This window comes from Neofelis nebulosa, chromosome 1 (genome assembly GCF_028018385.1).
Source record: "Neofelis nebulosa isolate mNeoNeb1 chromosome 1, mNeoNeb1.pri, whole genome shotgun sequence".
In the NCBI taxonomy this organism is placed as follows: Eukaryota; Metazoa; Chordata; class Mammalia; order Carnivora; family Felidae; genus Neofelis; species Neofelis nebulosa.
Window position 1 is genome coordinate 99598166 of NC_080782.1, and position 23301 is coordinate 99621466.

The following is a 23301-nucleotide window of genomic DNA, read 5'->3' on the forward strand; positions in this document are numbered from 1 at the left end:
AATAATGGAGTGAAAGACAGCACTGGGAGGGAATTCAGAGTTCATCTAAGGCCAGGATTCCTGAAAATGACTGTATTTCCCAGTTACCAGGTGAGCTTCTTAGAAGCCAATTCCCAGGGGTGGTTGGGTGGCTCACTCTATTTAGCATCCAACCAACTTCGGCTCAGGTCATGATCTCGCAGTGGACCCTGGGTTCCAGTGCTGCATTGGGCTCTGTGCTGACAGCTCGGAGCCTGGAGCATGCTTCCAATTCTTCTGTGTCTCCCTCTCTCTCTGCCCCTGCCCTGCTTGCTTTCTCTCTCTCAAAAATAAATAAACAATAAAACATTAAAAAAAAAAAGGAAGCCAGTTCTCAGAGGTTTCCCCCCACCCACCAAAACCTGCTAGGAGAGACGTAGGTATGTCTGTCCTGGGAGCAGCACTGCATGGTCACACAGCTGGGTTTGAGCTTCAGGGACCCAGGGCAAGTTACTTGCCCTCTTTGTGCCTCATTTTCCTAACCAGAAAATGGAGTAAGACTCCTTACCTTGTAAGCTTGGAGTGAGGATTACATAAGGTTAAATAGATGACCTAAATCCTCAGCACAGAGCCTGACTCACCTCCATTTTTCAGGTGAGGAAACCAAGCCCCAGAAAGGCTAAAGGACTGATCTAAGTTACCTTGTATTTTCTGGCAGCACCAGGCATCCTTGGCGCTGTTGATGGAGGAAGGGGAAGAGAAGAGGAGGAGGGTTTCCAGTAGGGGGGGTGTGGGCAAGGGGGAGCTGGCAGCTGAAGGACTGGAAGGTCACAGGCTCTGACAGCAGAGGTGGAAAGGGAAGAGGAGCACTACCCCCTTACAACAGGTCTAAGCAGCTCACCTAGATGGGGGGTGGCGGTGCTAGATCCCACATGGGCAGGAAACCCACAGCCCATAACAGCTGGATTTTAATTTTTTTTTAAGGTTTGTTTACTCAGAGAGAGATTGAGAGAGATTGCGCGCATGCACGCAAATGGGGAGGGGCAGAGAGAGAGAGGGATAGAGAGAATCCCAAGCAGGCTCCATGCTCAGCACAGAGCCCCTCATGGGGGACTATCTCACAAACCTTGAGATCATGGCCTGAGCTGAAATTAAGAGCCTGACGTTTAACCAATGGAGTCACCCAGGCGCTCCAACCAGCTGACTTTTCAAAAGCACCCCCTTCACTTCCCTTCCTCCCATTCACCTAGAGCTATGCTAATAAGTAAGGAAAACAAAGTCCATCCCTGAAGGAGCTCACATTCTAGTGGGTAACAGATAGTAAACAAACATCTACCTTAACATCGTATGATCCGGGTGGTAACTTGCTTTAAAAGTACTTCAGTATAAAGAGAAATTGCTCTATAGTCTAGAATTTGAAACATGTTAATCAGGAATCAACAGGCTAGAGAAAGTTATTTAGGGCTTTACACATCATTTTAGAAATGTGCAGAAGAAAAGTCTGTTAATGAACAAAGAGACAATTTCTCATTGGTGATATGAGTGGTTGATATGCAGTTGATTGGAAAGAAAGTTCCGCCCTCAGTAGCATGGATGAACAAGTATCCTGTAAGCCCAGCCACCTAAAACTGGTGGAATGGTACCGTTAGCTGAGACCCCAGATTCTAGAGCCACTGGCCCTGCACCCTGAGACTTAAAGTCCTGACCAGCTCTAAGTCTGATGGCCCTGTCATCAGCATATCTTGATGTTCCTATAGCCCTTGCGTGTAAGGCTTGTTCAGTACCCAAGGGCAGAGAGATGGACTTACCCGGAGTCCAGAACAGGCTGCATGACTGTTTCTGTGCCCATGTGCACATTTGCTAGGATTTGCTGCCATCATAACAGACTACCTGGGGAGGAGGTGGTGGGTGAAGCGTACTTCCCACCCCCTCACACTCCACTTCTAACTGCCGGAGACAGAAAGGGTCTGACATTGGCTGAATGGCCAAAAAGACTCAGGTCACATAAAATATAAACATGTATAATACAATGAAAAGGCCTACAAAGAATAATAAGGCACGGTGAACGGACACAGATGGAGTGTAGATTGGTTAGAAACGATAGTTGAATGAAAGAATACTTCATCTCAAAATCTCCAAAAAAAAAAAAATCAGTATGGTCTTTATCTTCAGAGCCACAGATGTAGAATGTCCTCATTTTGTATCTCAAACAAATAAGGCACAGTTATGCTGAGTGGTCTCGTTGAGGTCGCACAGCTGGTCAGTAAAAGATCCAGGATTAAAGACCTTCAGGATAGAGCATGGAGACCGAATGGGGAACTTCTCTGCCTAAACAGTAACAGCCCTCAGGGGAGGGGCTTAGTTTGGTTAATGCTGGGCAGATGCCTTGGTTTCAGCTCATGGAGGAAAAGGACCATCCCGCAGTGTTGGGTGACAGCAGCAGCTGACCAGGACAAGCAGGGAATAGCAGGTGGAATCAATCAGGGTTTACTTTCAAATGCTTTCTGAGGTCATGTCTGAAACTGCATGTGTAAGGGGGGAGGAAGAAGGAGGCCAGTGGCCAGAGAAAGGCCGAGGAGCATGCTGCTGGGTGAATACCCACGAGACAGGCCTGCTGGGCTGAGGGATTCTGTGTGGAGGCCAAGCAGGGACAGCTTTGGTTTCATCACTTAACAAAGCGGGACTTCCTTGCCCTGAGCTCCATGGAGAAGGGGTAAATATGGCCACTGGGCCATAAGGACACAGGAAGCGTCAGCAGTGGAGCTTTGCCACACCCACAGTGTGGCAGCAGGAAGTCACGCCTGGACCCAGAATGACAGGGAAGGCCGGAACTGAGAACGAAAATGAGGCAGCTGATCCTCTTACATCAGGTGGGCTATGTTTAGGATTTTCAGGGGGGTTTTAAACCTTGACCAAGGAGGGGAGAAAAAGAAGGGAAGTAAAGAATGGGATTAATGAACACTAGATCAATCAAGGTCAACCTATCATTACATATTGTTTACTCTTTGAAGATTCAAAGAGATGAGGGAAAAGTTACTATTTTTTTCATAGTTATAAGAGAGAGGGCGGGACTCCAACCAGCCTTGACTGAACCCAATAAATGGAACATGTCTTGTGTTGGCATCTCCCAGTCCAAGGAAGACTGAGACGATTTAGATGGTGGCAGCACCTCGGTGTGGAGAGATGATGGAAAAAAGGAAGCTCCCCTGGACCAATGTGGTTCAGTGGGTGGGCTCCCGTTTAGATTTCTGACAAGCTGGGAAAATCTGTTCTTTTTCTGGTACACTGTTGTAGTCATATTTCCCATCTGTTAGAAGAGTCTCACATCAGTTGCCCATTGTTTACAGTACATATAATAGGCTCCCTGCTTATTTCTGACACAGGACAGAGGCTGATGTTGTATAGGGATGATTAGAAATTGTCCAAATACCATACAATGACTTGTATATTCAATAATGCTCAAACTTCAAAGATCTATCATTTTGCTCTGCTCTTCATTTCTTCCCTTGTAATGCTTCTCAAAGCTATCCTGTCTTCCCAGCCTCACTATCTGTCCCAGCCTCAAGGACATACACCCAGCTAGAACTGCTTGCTTTTTCTATTGTCCCAACCCCCCATCGATCCCAGCAGAACTGCAAGTACTGCTCTCTGCTTCTCAAGGCCATGCCTCAGAATTCAGAAATTCAGAGTTGGAAGAAGAAGTGCACCACACGGACCACGGAGTCCCAGTCACTGTGGTAGGTCCTCAGGGGCACTGTGCAGCTGGCCTCGACAAGGATCCCCAGCTGTTACTATAGAGTTGGGATGAAGGTAGAGGATCGAGTGGAGGTGGTTGGCCACAGCTGAGTGCATGAACAGAGAGGCACCTCCCTCCCCCAAATTTCACTGTAGTTCTGCCACCCCACCTCCACCTGGGCTAGTTCTGGCCTTGGGCAAGAGGCAGTTCCAATGAACATTACTGAGGGTCAACTGGAAGCTAGTATTGTCCTGTTGTGCTAAGTGTAGAGTTTACAGAGATTTCTGACTTACAAAGCCCTTCCTCAGTGTCAGGCCTCATTTTTGCAGATGACGATGCCTCCTAATTACTCTGACCACTTGTTGACAGGCTGGGTTTTTTTTTTTTCTCGTCTACTCTCCTGGCCCGAGTTTCTGGCCTGTTGAACCCTTCCTTGTCTCCTAGCCGGGTACACTAAACTTGCTGCCTATGCCGTTACCTGCTATGGTAACTCTGGATCTCCTTACCCTGATGGGTTTACCACGGGACTAGACCCTTTGCCTTCTCAGACACATTATTCTCCTGTAGGCCTCTGTTTTTTGTTTCCTTTGACTTGAACTACCGCTCCCCGCTCCCCCACCCCCAGCCTTTCTAACCCTACTGCCTGATCTCCACATATAGTCACCAGCCCAACTGCCAGGAGAGTTATGCCACAAGAGTGCAGAAGAACAAAGGGATGGTTGGTTGTCTTCAAACATGCACATGTGTACACGTGTTGATTGTCCCTAAGGTCCTCCTGTCTTTACAGGTGGGGCCATTTATCTCCCACCTGCAGATTCAGCCCTGTCTGGGGTACAGAAGTCAGCTAAACCTCAAGATTGTGTCAAACCTGGGGCTGCCTCAGGATCACCTGTTGCTGTGGATGGGAGTCTGGCTACTGGGCTTTTGCCTTGATACAGGTGAGCAGGCCCCAATCTTCACCTCCATGCCAGTAATTTAGTAGCTGCCATAACTCCAATTCTAGTAACAAATTCCCTAATCTATTTGGTCTATGACCAGCATCTATCATACCTGATCACTCCCTCCTCTGGAACCATTTTCTTCACTTGGCTCCCGGGACCTACCTAATGTCTTTTCCTTTTACCTCACTCACTCAGTCTCCATCTCCCTTCCTGACTTCTCCTTATCAGCTTGACCTTTGGATTCTCTCATGTCTCTGGCCTGAGTTCTCAGAATTCCCCTCTTCTCTATCTACAAGTCGTCCTTTGGTGGTGTCATCTGACATCATGACTTTAAATTTCATCTATACACTGAAAGGACTCACCTTTTTACCTCCCACCTAGTCCTCTCCCCTGAACTCTGGCCTCATACATGGAACTGCCTAGCTGACGTCTCCACTTGGATATTTAATAGCATCTCAAACCTAACATGAACAAAACTGAGCTCCTGATTCTTTCTCCTTAACCTTCCCCTCACACAATCTTTCCTATATAAACAAAGGCAATTCCAGGCTTTCAGTGGCTCTGGTCAAAAACCTGGAAGTCATTCTGAGTATCTTTTCCCCCAACAACTCATTCCCATACCTCACCATCCAAACTTTCAGTAATGCCTCTGGTCTGCAACATATTTTCAGAATCTAACCAACTTCTTTTTATTTTTTTAATTTTTTTAATGTTTATTTTTGAGAGAGAGAGAGAAAGAGAGAGGCAGACAGACAGAGAAGGGCAGAGAGAGACAGACACAGAATCTGAAGCAGGCTCCAGGCTCTGAGCTGTCAGCACAAAGCCTGGTGCAGGGCTCCAACTCACAAACTGTGAGATCGTGACCTGAGCTGAAGTTGGATGTTTAACCGACTAAGTCACCCAGGTGCCCCTGGAATCTAACCAGTTCTTACCCTGTCCACTGGCACTATTGTATCTTGCCACAATAATTGGAGTGCACTCCCAACTGGTCTCTTTGATTCCACCTCAGATCCTTTATAATGTATTTTAAACACAAAGGCCAGTTCTCCTTGAAAACATCCTTGAGATCATGTCACTACTCTGCTCAAAATCCTCCAATGGATTTTCATGTCTCTCAGCATGAAGACCAAAGCCTTTTGTGTCCACTCTGACCTACTGCCTCTTGCAGTCCACCTTGCTTGTGCTGCTCCAGGGTAAAAAGCTTCTTTACCTTTCCTGCTAGTGGTCTCGCACTTACACCCTTGGACCTTTGCACTCACTGTTGCCTCTGCTGTGAATGTTCTCTTTGAAGTATCTTCCTGCATCTTTGCTTAAATGTCATTTTTTATAGTCGCATATTCTTAGACCATCGTATTAATAGTCATCCCCTGGCCCCAGTGCCCTCTATGCCGTAATGTAACTTTATTTTCCTTCTACTTAGGACCATTTGATATACCTACTTTGCTTATCTAATTGTTTCTTGACTGTCTTTCCCCAACTAGAATATAAGCTCCATCAAGCCAGGGGTTTGGGTCTGTTTTGTTCACTGCTGTATTTCAAGAACCAGAATAATTCCTGCCACGTGATACATATTCCAAAATCATCTGTTCAACGAATTAGTGAAAGAACATTCTATCCCCAGCTCAGGTGTCTTTCTGGCATCCAAACATAGTAATTCAAATGCCTATCAGACAACGTCAGGTTGACATGAAAACCCAGCATGTCCAAAATGGTGCTCATTATCTTCCCGATGCCAGCCCAAACCTATTCTCCCTTCTGTGTCCCAATCTCAAAATGCCCATCACCATCCACTCGACTGCACAGGCAGAAATTGGAATCATCTTTGACAACCTCTTTCCACATCCCACCATCTAACCCACCACGAAATTTTGTTTATTGTATCTCTAAGTTTCTGTGAACATGTTGAATATTGATTTCTCTCCTTTTCTACCCACATTTTCTAGTTCACATCACTATTTTCAGTGTCCTAACCAGTCCTCCTGCTGCCTTTCTGGCCACTGGAGTAAACTCTCTAGCTCTTGTCTGATCTTGTCCCTCTTCCCAAAACACTTCAAGGCTCCCCATCACCCACAGGATAATGCAATTTATAAGATCCTTCATGATCTGTTACTTACCTACTTCTGTTAACTTTTGCTTCCAGAGCTTTTCATATAGTATTTTGTGTGTCATCTGCAATGTTCTTTTTCTATCTCTTTGCCTGGCTATCACTTACTATATTTCAGGTCTTAGCTCAGATGTCACTTCTCAGGAAGTGACAGGAAGACCTCTTCTCTGCTTTCACAGCACCGTCTACTTGCCTCACAACAACTCTGACCTGACTCTACTGTACCTGATGTTCACTTTTACATAAGCTCTGTGGGAGTTGACCCCAAATAGCGTGTTCAGTGTTGTATCACAGGCACTCAAAAAAGAAAGTAGTTGAGTAAATGAATAATATTAAAATTCATATGGAGATGGAATAGTCATACTTTCATGAGTATTCCCACTAACTACAGGTAAAAAATACTGGCTACTATAAAGCAAACATAAGATTGAAAGACAGAAGGAAAAAGCAGAGTAGCTAGGGAACTTGAGAGGTGTGAGTACCCTGCATTATAAAAATTTATTTCTATTTATTTATTCATTTTTGCTGCATTGGTCTCAGACTCGGAACCAAAGAACATGGCGGTGTGGAAATACCACCACCTACAGATTATTTTAAAAGCCTCAACAAACCCTGCTCTCTCTTGCCCAACGAGGAGCAGCCTAGAAAGGTAGAATATGTTTAGATAATACTCTTTCTTTTCCAAATGAATACCAGGAAAATTGTTGCCCTAATTGCCAGGCATACAAGCAAATGCCAAGGAGAGAGCCTTCCACCTTCACAAACGGTAATGAGGTGCCTCGATATTGCCTCTGAAGTGGTATCAGGAAAGGCTAAGTAGAGAACTGGGACTCTTGCTGGCCAGTAATGAGCTCCTTCCCTTCTCCCTTCTTCCCCTCCATGGTATCATGATCATGAGTGGACTCCCACTGGGGGACAGCAGTAACGAGGACACCCCCTCTTGGTTGGTTGTTAATAGAGGCTGAGTGGGGACATTGGACATCTACCTTCACCTGGCAATAATGAGGTAGCATACCCTTCTCTCCTCCCAGAGAGTTCTAGAAATTAATGGGTTACAAGAGATTTAAAGTATAACAAAACATGAAAATGACTGCTTTCAACTGAATATCAGTCATCCTAAGAACAATTGGGAAGATCTCAAACAAAATGAGGAAAGATAATTAAGAGATGCCAATACTGAGATGACAGATATTAGCATTATCTGATAAAGATTTTAAAGCAGTCATGATGATAATGCTTCACTGAGCAATTATCAACACACTTGAAAAATAAAGAATATAGGAAACATCATGACAAATAGAAAAAAAAAATGCCTAGTGACTGGGTTCCACAGCAGAATGGAGGAGTCAGCGGAAAGAATCAGTGAACTGGAAGAGAAAACACTGGAAAGTATCCAATCAGAAAAACAGAGCAAATAGACTAAAACAAATCACCTGAGCATCAAGGACCTGTGGAACTGTAACAAAAGATCCTATATTTATGTCACTGGAGTTTAGGCAGAAGAAGAGAAAACATATTCAAATATATAATGGCTGAAAACCTGACAAATTTGCCAAGAGACACAAACCTACAGATTCAAGAAGCTGCATGAACCTCAAACATGGTAACCCAAAGAAGTCCACACCAAGATGAAGTCTTGAGAGCAGTCAGAGGAAACAACACCTCACCTATAGGAAAAAATTCCTGCCTCTAAAAATGTTGTGCCTGGTTTTAGAATTCCCATAACAGTCTCTGAGCACTAATTCCACCCTCACCTACTCTGGGTAACATTGAGTTGTATCAGTCTTTAAAATCTCAGCATTCAGGGCTCCTGGGTGGCTCAGTCAGTGAAGCATCTGACTTCAGTTCAGATCATGATCTTGTTTGTAGGTTCGAGCTCCGTGTCGGGCTCTGTGTTGACAGCTCAGAGCCTGGAGCCTGCTTCAGATTCTGTGTCTCCCTCTCTCTCTCTGCCTCTCCCCTGCCCACGCTCTGTCCCTTCTTGCCTCTCAAAAAATGACTAGACATTAAAAAAAATAAAAACAATAAAATCTCAGTTTTTCCACATAATAACAGAAAACTACAGGTCATCTCTGCTTTATTTTAAGGGGTTCCCAGATAGCTTCTGGATGGGGGCTGGTCTCTGGAAATAACCAACCATATGAATAGAAAGTTGAAAAGTTTAGCCTCCCACTCCACCCCAAACTTCTAGGTAAGGGAGAGGAGCTGGAGATGAAATTAAGTCACCAATGACCAATGATTTAATCAGTCATGCCTCCATAATGAAACCTCTATAAATCCAGAGAGCTTCCAGACTGGTGAAAGCATTCACATGGAAGCCGGGTGGTGTAAGTTAATTAATTCCATGGGAACAGAGGCTCCTGCACTTGGGACTTTTCCCTGCCTCACCCAAGTACTTTATATAGTAAAGTATCGAACGTGTTCAGGGTTGTGGAAATTCATCAATTTGTAGTTGGCTGGGCAGCAGTGTGAGTCGCCTGGGCACCCCATTTGCAGCTGGCATCTGAAATAGGGGCAGTCTCATGACACTGAGCCCTTTAACTTGTAGGATCTGATGCTAACTCCACGTGGTGTCAAGATTGGAGAACTGGTTGGTGTTGGAAAAGACACCATATATTTGGTGTCAGAGAGTGTCACAGAATAAATATACTAAAATGTTTCCCTAAGCTTCTATTTCAAAAAATGGATCCCCTCACATCTCCATCAACAAACTGGATCTTACACAGACTCCACTAAAATGACTCAATGGGGATGCACTACCAGCCCAGAGTTTTCTACAAGTCTGTGTCTTTGTGAGGGTCCTTCCACTCCTTTCTCTGCCCCTGATTGTATTATGCATCGTTACTGTCCATTATCTTTCTAACCTGAGGGAAAAGCTGAAATGTCATCAAGTATCTGTTTAAGACTGCAATCATTATGTCATGCTTACTTTTGATGCTGAGGTTTTAAAGATAGAAGAATCATAGTGACACTTACACAGGAGAAAGGTGTGGTCTAAGAAATATATGGGGGTCTCTGTCCAGGTTTCTAGCTGCTAAAACTTGAGTGACAGGCATGCCTTCGGTTATTCATAATGCAGCCCTCTCATCATGCCTGAGCTTATGCTAAGGAGGTGACTTAGGGTGGGGCCCCTAGAAAGCGACCAGATGGGGCTGATCTAGAAAGAGCAAGTGATTAGAGGGTTGGAACTGGGAAGGGGTGGGCTAGAGATGAGGCTCTATAAAAATCCTGAACCACAAGATGCTGACATTCCAAGTTGGTCAACACTGGAAGAACTGGGAGGGTCGTGGCAGCTGGAGAAGCAGAAGCTTCCGGGCCCTTCCCTCATACCCCGCCCTATGCATCTTTTCCATCTGGCTCTTCCTGAATTGCATCTTTTTATAAAATTGGTAAATGTAAGTAAATGTTTCCTTCAGTTCTGCGAGCCATTCAAATTCTCAAACCCAAGGAAGGGGTTGTGAGAACTCCAATTTATAGCCAGTAGGTCAGAAGTGCAGGTGATAACCTGACTTGTGTTTGGCGTCTGAAATGGGGGCAGTCTTGTGGGAACTGAGACCCTAGCCTGTAGGATCTGAGGCTATTTCCAGATAGATGCTGTCAGAATTGACTTAAGTCGTAGGACATATAGCGGTTGTTTGCTATGAATTGTAGAAAATTAAGAAAGCCCCCCACACCTGGTGTTCAGAAGTAAAATGTGGCATGCAGAGGGGAAAAACAGAGGTCTTCTTAACAAAAAGTGCTTGTAGGTACTTCCTGTTTCATGTTTTAGGCACAAAAAAGTGCTATTTTTTGTAAGTGTGTCTAATTCCGATTTTTAATTTCCTTGCCTCTTTGGGAAATAATTTGGGTAACTTATGAAAAACACAAACTCAATAAAAGAGGAAGAAAAGAGGGCAAATCAGAATGAGAAGGAACGAAGCACTAGCTGGACCATGCAGATTTAGAAGAGATGGGCCCCCTTACTGCATAAGAGAGAGTGAAATGTGAAGAATTACCAATTTTTATCACAGGAAATGAAGGAACAGAGCAGCTGCTTATGAGGGGTTCCAGAGCTCCCTGCATACTGGGGGGTGGACTGTGCACAGAGGGAAAAGTACACTGTAAAGGGTGGTGTCCTGTCCTCATTGGTGTTTCACAGTAAAGGCAAACATAACCCCTAGGAAAAGCCAAAGGTATATAACATTAAAAGAAAAGCCATCATGTGCTTGACAAATGTGGTTTTCAAGTGTTAAGTAACTGCCATATAGCACTTAGACTATACCTTCCATTATGTTCCCCAGATAGAATCATTTGGACTGGGATTTTGATAGGGAATCAAGTTACTTTTTGAGCTTGGGACCTGGAATCAGAGCGTCCTATTGTGATCATGAAGGGCAGATTCTAGAAACTGGGCAGGGAAACTGCTTACGTTCCAATATGAAATATCACAGGCTCTAGTCAGAATTCTTGTCAAGATGTACTCTTCTGCCTTCTTGGGGAGAAGAGGCCATAGGATGCTTGCATGCAAAACTGTTGGCGTTTTCCTATGACAGATGAGCCAGAGAGCCATGGAGACCTCTTTGTGTGACCCAGAGGAACAGAGATGGGCAGAGATGGAAGAGACAGTTTTAGCTGGAAACAGAGTTGGGAGTACTAGCTCCTTCACCAGGGCCCTGACAGTGCTGGAGGGCCAGTTATCTCTCGATCACTGAACACACTGACTTGCTGCACAGTATCTAATTACATCTGTATAAGAGCTGGAGAGTGTCCTCCAGCAAAGGTGTGGCTGAGGTGTAAACACACCTTTCGGACATCCAAGTTGCTGCCCCAGCTGCTGTGCTCTCAAATCCATCCCCACGTTCTGCTGTTCCAATAACTGAGCATGTCCGGAGTGCTACTGCAGGCTGGTTCTCGGGACACACAGGACTTGTTGGAAGCTGACGTCCCCCCCTGCCCCCTTCAACAGCCTTGCCAAACCTTCCTGAGACTGCTGGAGGTCTGGGGCAGTCCACCCAAATATCCTTCCTCGGTCCTTTGCTGGGGCTCAGGCTTCGGGGCAACTCTCCCAGACTTCACTTCCCTCTCTGTTCTCTCTTACACAGGCGTGTCTCCTAATAAAATTTGTGCATGTTTCTGTTCTTGCTTTAGTTGATGTTTAACATTTTCAACAACAGAATTAGAGCTGGCCTATGTTTCTCATGGGGGGGATCTGCCAAATTCATGGGTTTTCTTGAAGCCAGATTTTGCCATAGAGGAGTACCATCCCTTATGGTAGATGGATTAGCACCTGAGTCATCTAAAAGAGTATCAAACTTTTTTTTTTTAATTTTTTTTTCAACGTTTTAAATTTATTTTTGGGACAGAGAGAGACAGAACATGAACGGGGGAGGGGCAGAGAGAGAGGGAGACACAGAATCGGAAACAGGCTCCAGGCTCCGAGCCATCAGCCCAGAGCCTGACGCGGGGCTCGAACTCACGGACCGGAAGGCGAGATAGTGACCTGGCTGAAGTCGTATGCTTAACCGACTGCGCCACCCAGGCGCCCCTCAAACTCTTAAATGCATAACAAAAAGGCATCTGACAATGCCATAGCCTTGCTTTAACATTAAGGGGTTAATTTTATTTTATTTTGAGAGAGAGAGAGTGAGAGTGTGAGCACACACTTGGGGGAGAGGGAGAGGGAGAGGGAGAGGTCGAGGGAGAGGGAGAGGGAGAGGGAGAGGGAGAGGGAGAGGGAGAGGGAGGGAGAGAGATCCCAAGCAGGCTCTATGCCCAGTGTGGACTCCAATGTGGGGTTTGATCCCACGACCCTGGATCATGACTTGAGCCGAAATCAAGAGTCAGATGCTCAACTGACTGAGCCACCCAGGCACCCCAGGGTGTTATTTTAAATGTATAGTTTAATCTACCTCTGGGCCCTGTTTGCAAGATGAAGGGTTGATAAAAGAATACTCAATTAATACTGCAGAGTCTTAATGAGTCCTAATCTCTCTCTCTCTCTTTTGGCAGCACCCTCATCCTAAGGCCTTTGGCATTTGCCCCAGGAGCTCACTCACAAACGAGAATCAATGTTTGTTGAATGAATGAAGGAGACGCTTTATGTGGAGTACGTGGTTCCTTTCAGAGCCTCAATATTCAATAGGAGGTTACTTAGAATAATATTTGATTAGACATCCATGAGAGTTTGAGATGTTCTTCAGGAGATGGGTATATACTTCCGCTAGTGTTCTATACACTCAGTGATAGATGTTCATGAAGAAGAAATCTAAGCTAGAGAGTCTGGACAGGCAGAGAATGTACCCCATTGGGGCCAGTAAACAAAAGGAGGGACTTGGGATCAGTTGAAAATTCTTACCCCAAATGTCTGCATAGTCCTAGAAAAATCCCTTCTCCACTTTGGAGTCCAGAGACTACTGACCCTATCCTCCAGCAGAAAGGGCTTCTGTGGTGACAAAGTATACATGAAATTAAAAAAGGCAGAGGCCATTTGTCTTTGCTTATGTCAAATGGAAAAACAGGTTTCTATTCTTTCAGTTTTTCAACTGCTATAGCTCTACCCCCAAACTCTACCTTTTAGCCCCTTCTCTGATAAAGGTGTAGTCTTTTTGTCTCCACTTTGGGTCTGATGCATACTTTTCTTCTAATAGCAATCTGTGTTGTTGCTGTTGTTGTTGTAACTGGAATGTGGTGGGCTTCCCTCCAACAGACCAGGAAGGTCAAGAGATATGGTCTAGAGACTTCTGCGTGGTTGCTTAATACAGAGCTCATGTAGACACTTGCAAAGGAAGGTAAGGACCCTCTCAGGACTGATTAGCAACTCAAAATGTGGGTCAAAATGTGGGTTAAATCCTGCCCCTCACTGCTTCATTAAAGGTTCCTCCTATTGTTAGCCACCAAACTAAGTCATAGACACAATTAAATCCCTTCACCGGTTTCACTGCCTTATTATTTCTTCCACTAGCAACTATATTCCCCTACATTTTCTTTTTAAGAGATAGGAGTGAAAACTACAACCTCATAAACCAGATACTATTTTTGGATTTTCACTTCCTTTGGGAAATGACAGTTTGGCTTATATTCTATGACTTTTCAGTGGTCCCATGAAGCTCAGAGCACCTCTTCCTAGAGGCCCATTTTAACATACCTCCGGTCTGTGGGGTACAGTTCCACAGTGACCACATCAAGAGAGTTCCAGGCCGAGATGGTCAATCCATTATACAGACACAGCACACCTACCATCATGGATTCACTGCTGCCCAACCAAAGGAAGAAACAGCTGATCCCTGAAAGCACCATAGAACCACCTGCCAATGAAGAACACAAAAGGCTGGAATGTTTCTCATCATCTTAGTAGACCAAGAACCTTGGGTCTTTGACATCTCTCAGCAAAAGTGAATCCCAAGGGGAAGGTGTAGGCTTGACTTCATAAAGCTCAGGTACAGGTATGTTCACCTGTATTAAAAGTTTGCCTCTTTAACAGCCTTCTAAACACAGCAAGCATGAAATGCACATCATCAATTACTCAGCTACTTAAGTGGAAAAATATACATTAGTCACACATAATTAGTTTTTCAGGCTGTTAACTCATGGAAGCTGCTCAAATAAAAGGTAATTAGACATAATTTCTAGTCTTAATGAAAGGTCTTAAGGGATTTCTCCTCATCTCTGTGGGATGCAAATCCCTAAGAGGATAGGGAGGACAGTGGGAAACGGGCTCCCTGTGGATTGCAGGGGCAGCTCCTTTATTTTATATGAAACCAAGCACATACCCAGCATCGTTAAGCGCCCAATTCTGTCCATCAGGAGAGCAGACACGATGTTCCCTGGCAACACTGCCAGTGTCCCCAGGAAGTTGACAAAGTAAATCCAGTAGGCACTATAGTCATCATCAAAGGTAATCTGGCATCCCGTCTTGTTGTGAAAAAACAAGCAGTTGTGAAATTCGCTATCAATGAATTTATATGGCTCAAAATCTGTGGACACAAAGACAATTTATCAAGCTCTTTACAGTTCCACACCAGTATAAAAAAGCCTGTCAAGAATTCAGGAAAGAGTCATGGTATTGTAAACTCCTTGAGGGCTTCAAGGTCTGGCCAAAGCACAGGGACTGGTCTAGAACGTCACATTACAAAGTAGCCTGAATGAAGGATATGTTTGTCGAATAAAGGAATAATTTAAAGAATCCACTTATTTTCTGATTTCTTTTGGTTGGCCATTGCTAATTATGTTACTTGCTTACTTCTTTATAATGTTACTTCGTTCTAATTATCATGTTACATAAGGACTATCATTACAGTACTAATAGCTTCCCTACTACAATTACAAAAACAATTTGTTTCAGAATGTGCATGAATCAGTCTTGTCGTTGCTATTTTATGGGCTCTGAGGCAAAGAAAAGGAACGGGACTTTTGTTGGGCTTCTTAGGCTGAATTTGTAACTTGAGGTCAAAGTGGAGGAACATACAAAGGAACAAGAGTTCCTTACTGGAACTTTGTTGGAAGGTCACTGCTGAATTTTTTTTTTTTTTTTTTTTTTTTTGCCTTGAACTTGGATCTGTTCAAGGAGCGGGTGCAGAGGGGTGGCTTCTGCTAAAAGACAGTGGGAATCAAAACTGTTGCTGTCCTTGCTCATCAAGATCTGCCTAAAAAGCTGGTCTTCCGAGGTTGATCGGGTTAGAAGACAGTGACAGCACTCTTTACAAAATCCCGAAGGCACCTGATTCCACTCTGATCTGGAGCCGGGCAGCATTGGCTCCTGTCTGAGCACCAAGAAGGCAGGGCTGCCAAGAGCGGAGCGCTTTACTCCCGCCAGTGTGGGGCTGTTATTTTGGACTCATAGGACAGATGGACCAGAGTGTAGGAGTGGGAAAGCATGAGCTTGCAATCAGATAAAACTGGTTCCAAACGTTAACTGTTACTAGGTCTAAGAAGGCAGCCAAATTACTTAATTTTGCCAAGTTTCCACTATCATCTCAACAAATGAGATAATGAACATCTAATGATAGTGAGTAGGAACCAGCATACAGTAGGTGCTCTATCAGTGTTTCCACCTCCCCCTCCTATTTGTCCTGGAGAGTTTTCCAGACTCCATTACATGGATTGCATTAAAAAGCTATCTGATTAAGCATGGCCATATGCGGTCCGTTTCTGTTAACTGAAGTTCAGGCATGATCACTTAAGTGGACATCAGAATATGAAACCAGGATTATCAAAACAAACAAACTACAGGTTAATTCTTCTCTTCAAAACTGCTCAAAGGATTTTTTTCAACTTTGAACTTCAGCAAATCCAACGGCATTAAATCTGACGGGAGACAAATAATGTAAGCTTAACCTGATTAAGGAAATTCATTCCTTTACACTTTAACATCTACTTTCCCCATAAGCCTCTGCCCACACAGGGGTATCACGTTTCTGCCAAGAACTGGGCCATTTGAAGAGGCCCTAGGCAGGGCTAAGTAGCACACCTACCTGTGTTATCAAAAACAGTGTCAATAAATGTGCAGTTCTTGAAGTAGGTGTTGACTGAAGTCACATCCTTAAAGGTGCACTCCTTAAAAACTGAATCTTTGAAAGTTACGGATTTGAACTTGATCCCTAGAAATCTGCCCAACACACACAAAAAATTCTTATCAATGGTTATGTCCATCAGGGTTCAAAGTGAAGTCAAATGGGTTGAGAGATCTGATGCCCCATTTATAAACTCTCCATAAAGGACACTGGCCTTTGAATTTTCTAGGCTCTTAGCTTTCCCACCTTTTCCTCATACAGCCTGTCCTTCGGCTATCTCATTGCTCACCAATATGATTTTCCACCAGAAGAGATGGCATTCAAACTAACTTCATTAAGCCTTTGCAATGTTGGCATAAGATTTTGTGGAGTATCCTATTGACGGTACAGTGTTTGGAGTTTACCTGTGGCTACTGATTCCTTATTTTTCAATCCTATCCTTTCGTTCCTGCTCATATGCCTTTATTCAAAAACTCTCTCTTTTGGGGTTAAAGGCTCTAACGAGAATGTGCTCTCATGCTCACTTTTAATGAAAGTCTGTTTGCCAAGCTAAAAACTCAAGACTTATTCATTCTAGTGTAGGGATTTTCAGTGATTCTGAAGAGAGGACATAATAATTCTACTTCATTTATGTGAGGGATGATTGACTCAAGGCTCAAGAAACTCATAAGTTACACTCATTTCCATGAATATTTTTCTTCTCACAGCCAACAGGTATTCCTTGAGCCAAGCAGACTGACTAGAGAGCTCTGCTCATTTTTGAAAACTTGTAGATGTTTCTGGGTGCTGCTGTGGGCAGGGATTATAGGTGGTGAACAGGACTAATAGTTATGATGATCCTAACATCTTAGATGTCCGTGTTGGTCAGGACCTCTAGGAGACATAGATTGATAGCTATCAATGTGTCTTGGTAAGTTATTAAGAGACCATGAATGTATACTTAGCCAGTCACTGAGAAGAAAATGCTGGTTCAACTGTAGAAGAAGTTATTATACCAAATACCACTCCTAGTAGGAACAGAAAGGGTCTGAGCTGCCCAGGCAAGGAAGCTGACTGACTTAAGATCTATATATTCTTTAGTACTTTCAAAATTGTTCTCACCTTAATGCCTGATTGCATTCATCAGCTCAAAGTGCACTGTGGCCTAACAGATCGCCATCTTAAAAAGTAATCTTATATGAACCTCTACTCCAGGGGTCTAGAGTAAAACCATCTAAACTATAAATTTTTCCATTAAAGAAGGGTAAGTAATGACGCATAGTAAGAATATTATCAATTTTCTGAAATAGAACTGAATTTAGAAATGGGAAGCAATTTTTTAGGTTTTTTTTTTTATGAGTGGATAATATATACATAGGGTACACAAGGTACAAAGATCAAAACATCAAAAAAGGATAAAATAAGTCTTTCCCCACCTATTCCCAAGCCACCCAGTTCTTTTGCCCAGAGATAACCAGTGTAGCAAAGGTTCTCGTGCGCTCTTCCAGGTTCTGTATATGGACTGCCAGCAGACAAGTTATTCTACACTTTTTGCTTTGTTTCATGATAGTCTACACCCCTGAAGTTATTCCATACCAGTACCATGGCACGGAAAAGAGTTGCCATTTTATGATACTGAATAGGAAAGCTATTTGGGAAAAATGAGTTAGCTGGTGGTATTTCACTTTTCCTAAAGGACAAACAAATAAATATTCTATCATCTTCTAAAATAAATATGTATGTTCTACAAGGATTTTAATACTATTAAACTTACTAATCGCTCTATGGCTAATGTAAAACATTTCTTAGTGATGACTGAATAGTTGGCTTAGAACTTCAACAAATATCATTTAAAATATGTCAGAGACACAAACATACTAGACATTCTTAACAGAGTAACAATACTTTAAAAAATAAATGAAGTAAATTTTTACCCTCAATTAGAGAGCACTTGACTCTAAGGTTTTGGTGGAAAAACCAGTGCTGACTTGGGCTGGTATTTTATGTGGGAGAGTGAAGGTGATCCTACAGGGCTTGGCTAAGGATTAGGCCCCTCATGGAATTGCCAATTTAAACAATTATCTCCTAATTCATAATTCTCCCTTTCATTATACAGACCGTAAACATCCTATGGAATTCTTTCTTATCCTTCCAAACTAGTTATGCCCTGGAGGACCTTGTTCAGTTATTTAAAATTTTTACTTTTACTTTTACCACTTCTTTTTTTTTTTTTTTTTTTAAATTTTTTTTTTCAACGTTTTTTATTTATTTTTGGGACAGAGAGAGACAGAGCATGAACGGGGGAGGGGCAGAGAGAGAGGGAGACACAGAATCAGAAACGGGCTCCAGGCTCCGAGCCATCAGCCCAGAGCCTGACGCGGGGCTCGAACTCACGGAACGCGAGATCGTGACCTGGCTGAAGTCGGACGCTTAACCGACTGCGCCACCCAGGCGCCCCCTACTTTTACCACTTCTGCATTTGGGACAACTTCCTAAGAATGATGTTAACCAACAGGAGCTCATACCGGCAATTATTGGCTCAGACAACAACTGATGGAAACAATGACCTTGTCTGTATCTTTCCCTCCCTGAAAGAATGGACCAGAGCCACCTTCCTGAGCCATTTCTCTCCCCTTATCAAGATGCATTCCAGATTCCATCTTCAAAAATGTCCTTTGCTAATTTATTCCATATTTTCAAAACCCTTAACTTTGGGAAACGATTCCTGTTCTCTGAGAGTCTTCCTGATACAATTTAATGCCAATTATTGATTTGGCATAGGGAGAAGGAAGGGGTTCTGAAAAGTGGTCCCCTTTTTCAGGGATAGGAGACAGGCATCAGATGACACTTGATATTTCTTCTCTGGATTAAATTACACTATAACCCATATTATTTTCTCACACTCTACGCTCTTCTCTTCCGTAACTTATTTTTGTTGCTTTCCAGGGTCTCTGTAAATTTTCTTTTTGTACCAGTCGATTCCCCTAAATAAATGTAAAGCAGCTGTTTCAGAAATAGTTTTAAGTAAAATACTTATATACATGTACCGTATCTTTAAAGCCCATTTGGAAGTTTTTAAGTTCAATTTGAAAACGACTAAGTACAAACTAAAACAAACAAACTGTGCATGCTTTAGTGCAGTGAAGGCCAATGAGAAATACATTTAGAAAGTTACGTTTAGAAAGTTAAGTTATTTCAAAGTTTCTGGACCTGCCATTGTCGTATTCCGCTCCAATATGCAACTCATTTGCTATTGTCAAGTTAACAGTGAAATTTGAAAATTTTTCTCTCTCTATCTTTTCGATTGGCAACACATTCGACTGCAGATGTTTAATGACATCAGGGAACCAAACAGATAATCCATAGTATCTGCAACGACAAAAACAAGAGTGAGTTTGTAAAGGTGCCAGCATACCAGTGGCAATGACTGCCTCCCTGACATTTTCAGAGAGGTGGTGGTTCCTGGAGAAGCACTTCTGACTGTGACTGTCTCCCTGTAACATTAGGAATCATTAAACGGTAATCTGTATTGCCCCCTCCTCGCCATGGTGAAATCTGCAAAAATCAAACTAGAGAGACGACTTGACCTAGGGAACCTGAGATGTATAATTTCTGCACTCTTCCTTTGGAAAGGAACATGCAGCCTATATCAACCACATGGCATCCTGTTACTGAAGTTTTTCTCATCACCCCAGGCTTCAATGAGCAACCTTGTCTCCCAGTCTGCTTGTACTAACTCCTAGGATCCAAAATGTGAGTACCCTTAAAGAATGACCTCCTTACTAATGGGGAATATTTCTTGGTTTCTACACTACTGTGATCCTGCTAGTCTGAGGGCAGAGAACCATTTCTCAAGTGATTTGAGGCTGGGAAAAGGGACATGCAGGTTATTTCCCTCTAATGTATTATGCCTTACCTTCTAATGTATTATGCTAGCATATGACAACTAAGTCATGCGGCTGGGTTCTTCAGTACAACAGCTACTAACCACATGTGGGTACTGAGCAGTTGAAATGTGGCGAGTGCAATTGCTGGGTCATAGGGTAGTTCTATTTTTAACTTCTTGAGGAAACTTCACACTGTTTTCGAGAGTGGCTGCACCAGTTTGCACTCCCACCAACAGTGCAGGAAGATTCCCCCTTCTCCACATCCTTACCCTTGTTTCTTGTGTCGTTGATTTTAGCCCTTTTGACAGGTGTGAGATGGTATCTCATTGTAGTTTTGATTTGTATTTCCCTGATGATCAGTTATGGTACCTCTTCATGTGTCTGTTGGCCATATCTATATCTTCTTTAGAAAAATGTCTATGATCCAGCAAATTCACTACTAGGTATTTACCCACAGAATACAAAACTACTAATTCAAAGGGATACATGCAGCCTGATATTTATAGCAGCACTATCAACACACAAATTATGGAAGTAGCCCAAGTCCATTGACTGATGAATGGATTAAGAAGCCATACACACACACACACACACACACACACAATAAAACATTACTCAGCCTTAAAAAAAGAATGAAATCTTGCCATTTGCAATGTCGTGGATAGAGCTAAAGAGTATTATGATAAGTGAAATAAGTCAGTCAGACAAAGAAAGATACCATATGACTCCCCTCATATGTGAAATTTAAGAAACAAAACACAGGAATAAAGGAAAAAAAAAGAGGCAAACCAAGAAAAAGACTCATAACTGTAGAGAACAAACTGACGGTTACCAGAGGGGAGGTGGATGGGGGGATATGGGAAATGGGTTATGGGGATTAAGGAGGGCACTTGGTGAGATGAGCACCAGGTGTTTTACAGAAGTGTTGAATCATTATATTGTACACCTGAGACTAACACTACACTGTGTGTTAACTAACTGGAATTTGAAATAAAAACTTAAAAAAATAAAACAAAACAAGACATGTGGCTAGATCGAATGAGATGTGCTATACGTGCAAAATACCAAATTTGGAGACTTATGAAAAAAAGAACTTAAAATTAAGCCATTAATCATTTTTATATTGATTGCACATTGAAATTACACTATTTGGGGCATAATGAATTAAATAAAGTATTACAATTAATTTCACCTGTTTCCTTTTATTTTCTTTAGTGTGGCTGCTAGAAAATTTAAAACCACACATGTGACTTGCATTTCATTGCTGTTGGACAGTGCTGCTCTAAGATGGTGGTTCCCAAAGAAGGGTCTGAGGACCAGGAGCAGGCATCAGCATCGCCTGAAAACTTGTTGCAAACGCAAACTCTCAGGGGTCATGCAGACTGACTGCATCAGAAACTCTGGACAGGGAGCCCTCTAGGTGATTCTTCTGATGCACACTTACCTAAGCGTGAGTGACCCCATCTCTAATTTGCGAATGATGACAGTACTCGCCTGGTGGTTACTCAGGTTAAATGGGATGCCAAGGACCTAGCACATAGTGAGTGCTCAAAAGACTAGTTTTTATCATCATCGCTGTCATTAGGATTTCTCAAACATCTCTGCCTTGGGATTCCAGAGATTCCAAGCCCTTCTCTTCTTAGACCATGAATTAATTACTTAGTAAATCTAATGATTTAGAGTGGTGGCCACTAAATCAGAAATGACTCATGGATGCACCATCTATCACAATGCTTTTTACTCATATACACGGGACAAAAATCTTTAAAAATGGCAACAGTGACGGAAGCACACTACCCTGGAACATACATCATCAGTGACGTGGAGGAATTTCAGCTAATATTTTATTTATTCAGTAAACATTTACTGAATATCCACTAAATGCTAGGCACTATTTGACATTTCAGGGGTATAATAGGGGAACCATAAAGTTTAAAATGTGGTCAGTCATAAGTAACAAAATATAAACAAACCCGATATTACCATATAAATCTCCACATTAAGAGTAGAACTTTCGACAGGCTTATTTTTGTACCTAGCCAAGTATTTACCACATAGTAGGCACAAAATACCTGTTACTTTTCAGCCTTCTCTGCCTTCATAGATTAATGTGCCTTTTAGAACTTGAGTGGGAGTAACTTTACATATTCTGAACCAACCCTCCTAACTTGGAAATAAGGAAATAAAACTTGGGAGTGTCTTCAGGTCACAGAGCAGGATGAGATATTAGGTCTCCGGATCCACACTTCCCTCCTGTCTCCCTTTACCACACGCCATGGCACTGCAAAAGATTGGTTATTTTGCGGTTTACTGTTTTAAGTCAGGGATGTTTAGAGATAGAACCTGGGGCATACATGTCGGGCTCCCCTAGGCACTAAGAGCCTATTGACCTAAAAGTGTAGGGCATTCTCTAACTGCCTCTTTTAAACAATAAACTAGGCAAAATAGAGTTGGACACAAATATTCTGAAACTATTAGCAAACAAAATTCTGGAATTTTCTTCCTACCTCCTCTTTTCTTAGAACACATATATGGTGGTTTTACTCATTTAGCAACTATTTATTGAGTGCTTACTATGTACCAGGGGGATATGGCAGTGAACAAAACAGCTTAAAAATCCCTGTTCTCCCAGAGCTTCCAGAGAGAGGGAGATGAGCTTTATTCTGTGCAGAATGAAGATACTTTTTGTATATTAGAAATGGAAGGTGCTTGGGGTGGGAGGGATAATAAGGCTGAGAAGGGGGTAGGAGGTACTGAGAGGCTGCAATTAAGATAAGTGCTTAGGGAAGGTGACCCTGAGAAGGTGACCTCTGAGCAAAGTCCCAAAAGAGGCGAGAAAATGAGCTGGACGGTATGTGGGGGCAGTGCCAAGGCAGTTCCCTAAGATGAGAGCAGTTCTGGCATGTTCGAGGAAAAGCAAAGAGACCAGTGCGGCTGATGCCGAGCAAATGAGGAGAGAAGGGTGGAGAAGCCATGGGGAGCAAATCACCCATGGTCTCGTCGGACTTTTCAAGCACTGCTGGTTTTGCCACCCAGCTTTAGGACAAATAAAGGTAAGTCGTTTATAAAAACTGTAATTGTCAGCAAATCTAAACTGGAAAAAAAAAAAAAAACTTTCCTAGCACATTAACAGCATCAAACAGTATAAGAAAGGAAAGCAGTGTGACTGGGAGTTATAGGGTGGAAATGTACAGATTTCACTCACGAA

General features: G+C 42.9%; 1 protein-coding gene and 1 long non-coding RNA gene across 4 annotated transcripts in view; one reads left to right on the top strand and one right to left on the bottom strand.

The window, feature by feature from the left end:
• The window catches only part of SV2C (synaptic vesicle glycoprotein 2C), a 232759-nt gene that overhangs the window by 15001 nt on the left and 194457 nt on the right, over positions 1-23301 (bottom strand). Inside the window, exons 9-12 of the mRNA XM_058729253.1 lie at positions 19417-19575; positions 16189-16322; positions 14488-14691; positions 13863-14022 (exon numbers count right to left, since the gene is read on the bottom strand). Coding sequence (XP_058585236.1) covers positions 13863-14022; positions 14488-14691; positions 16189-16322; positions 19417-19575 — 657 coding nt within the window. The remainder of the gene's footprint in view (positions 1-13862; positions 14023-14487; positions 14692-16188; positions 16323-19416; positions 19576-23301) is intronic.
• On the top strand, positions 2-21394 carry LOC131511548 (uncharacterized). Of its 3 annotated transcripts, XR_009261575.1 has the most exons (4): positions 2-90; positions 4509-4632; positions 19840-19959; positions 21309-21394. It is a non-coding gene; the product is annotated as an uncharacterized LOC131511548 (long non-coding RNA). The 3 variants fall into 3 exon arrangements; XR_009261571.1 differs by lacking the exons at positions 19840-19959; positions 21309-21394 and adding an exon at positions 13812-14916; XR_009261577.1 differs by lacking the exons at positions 19840-19959; positions 21309-21394 and adding an exon at positions 11272-11658.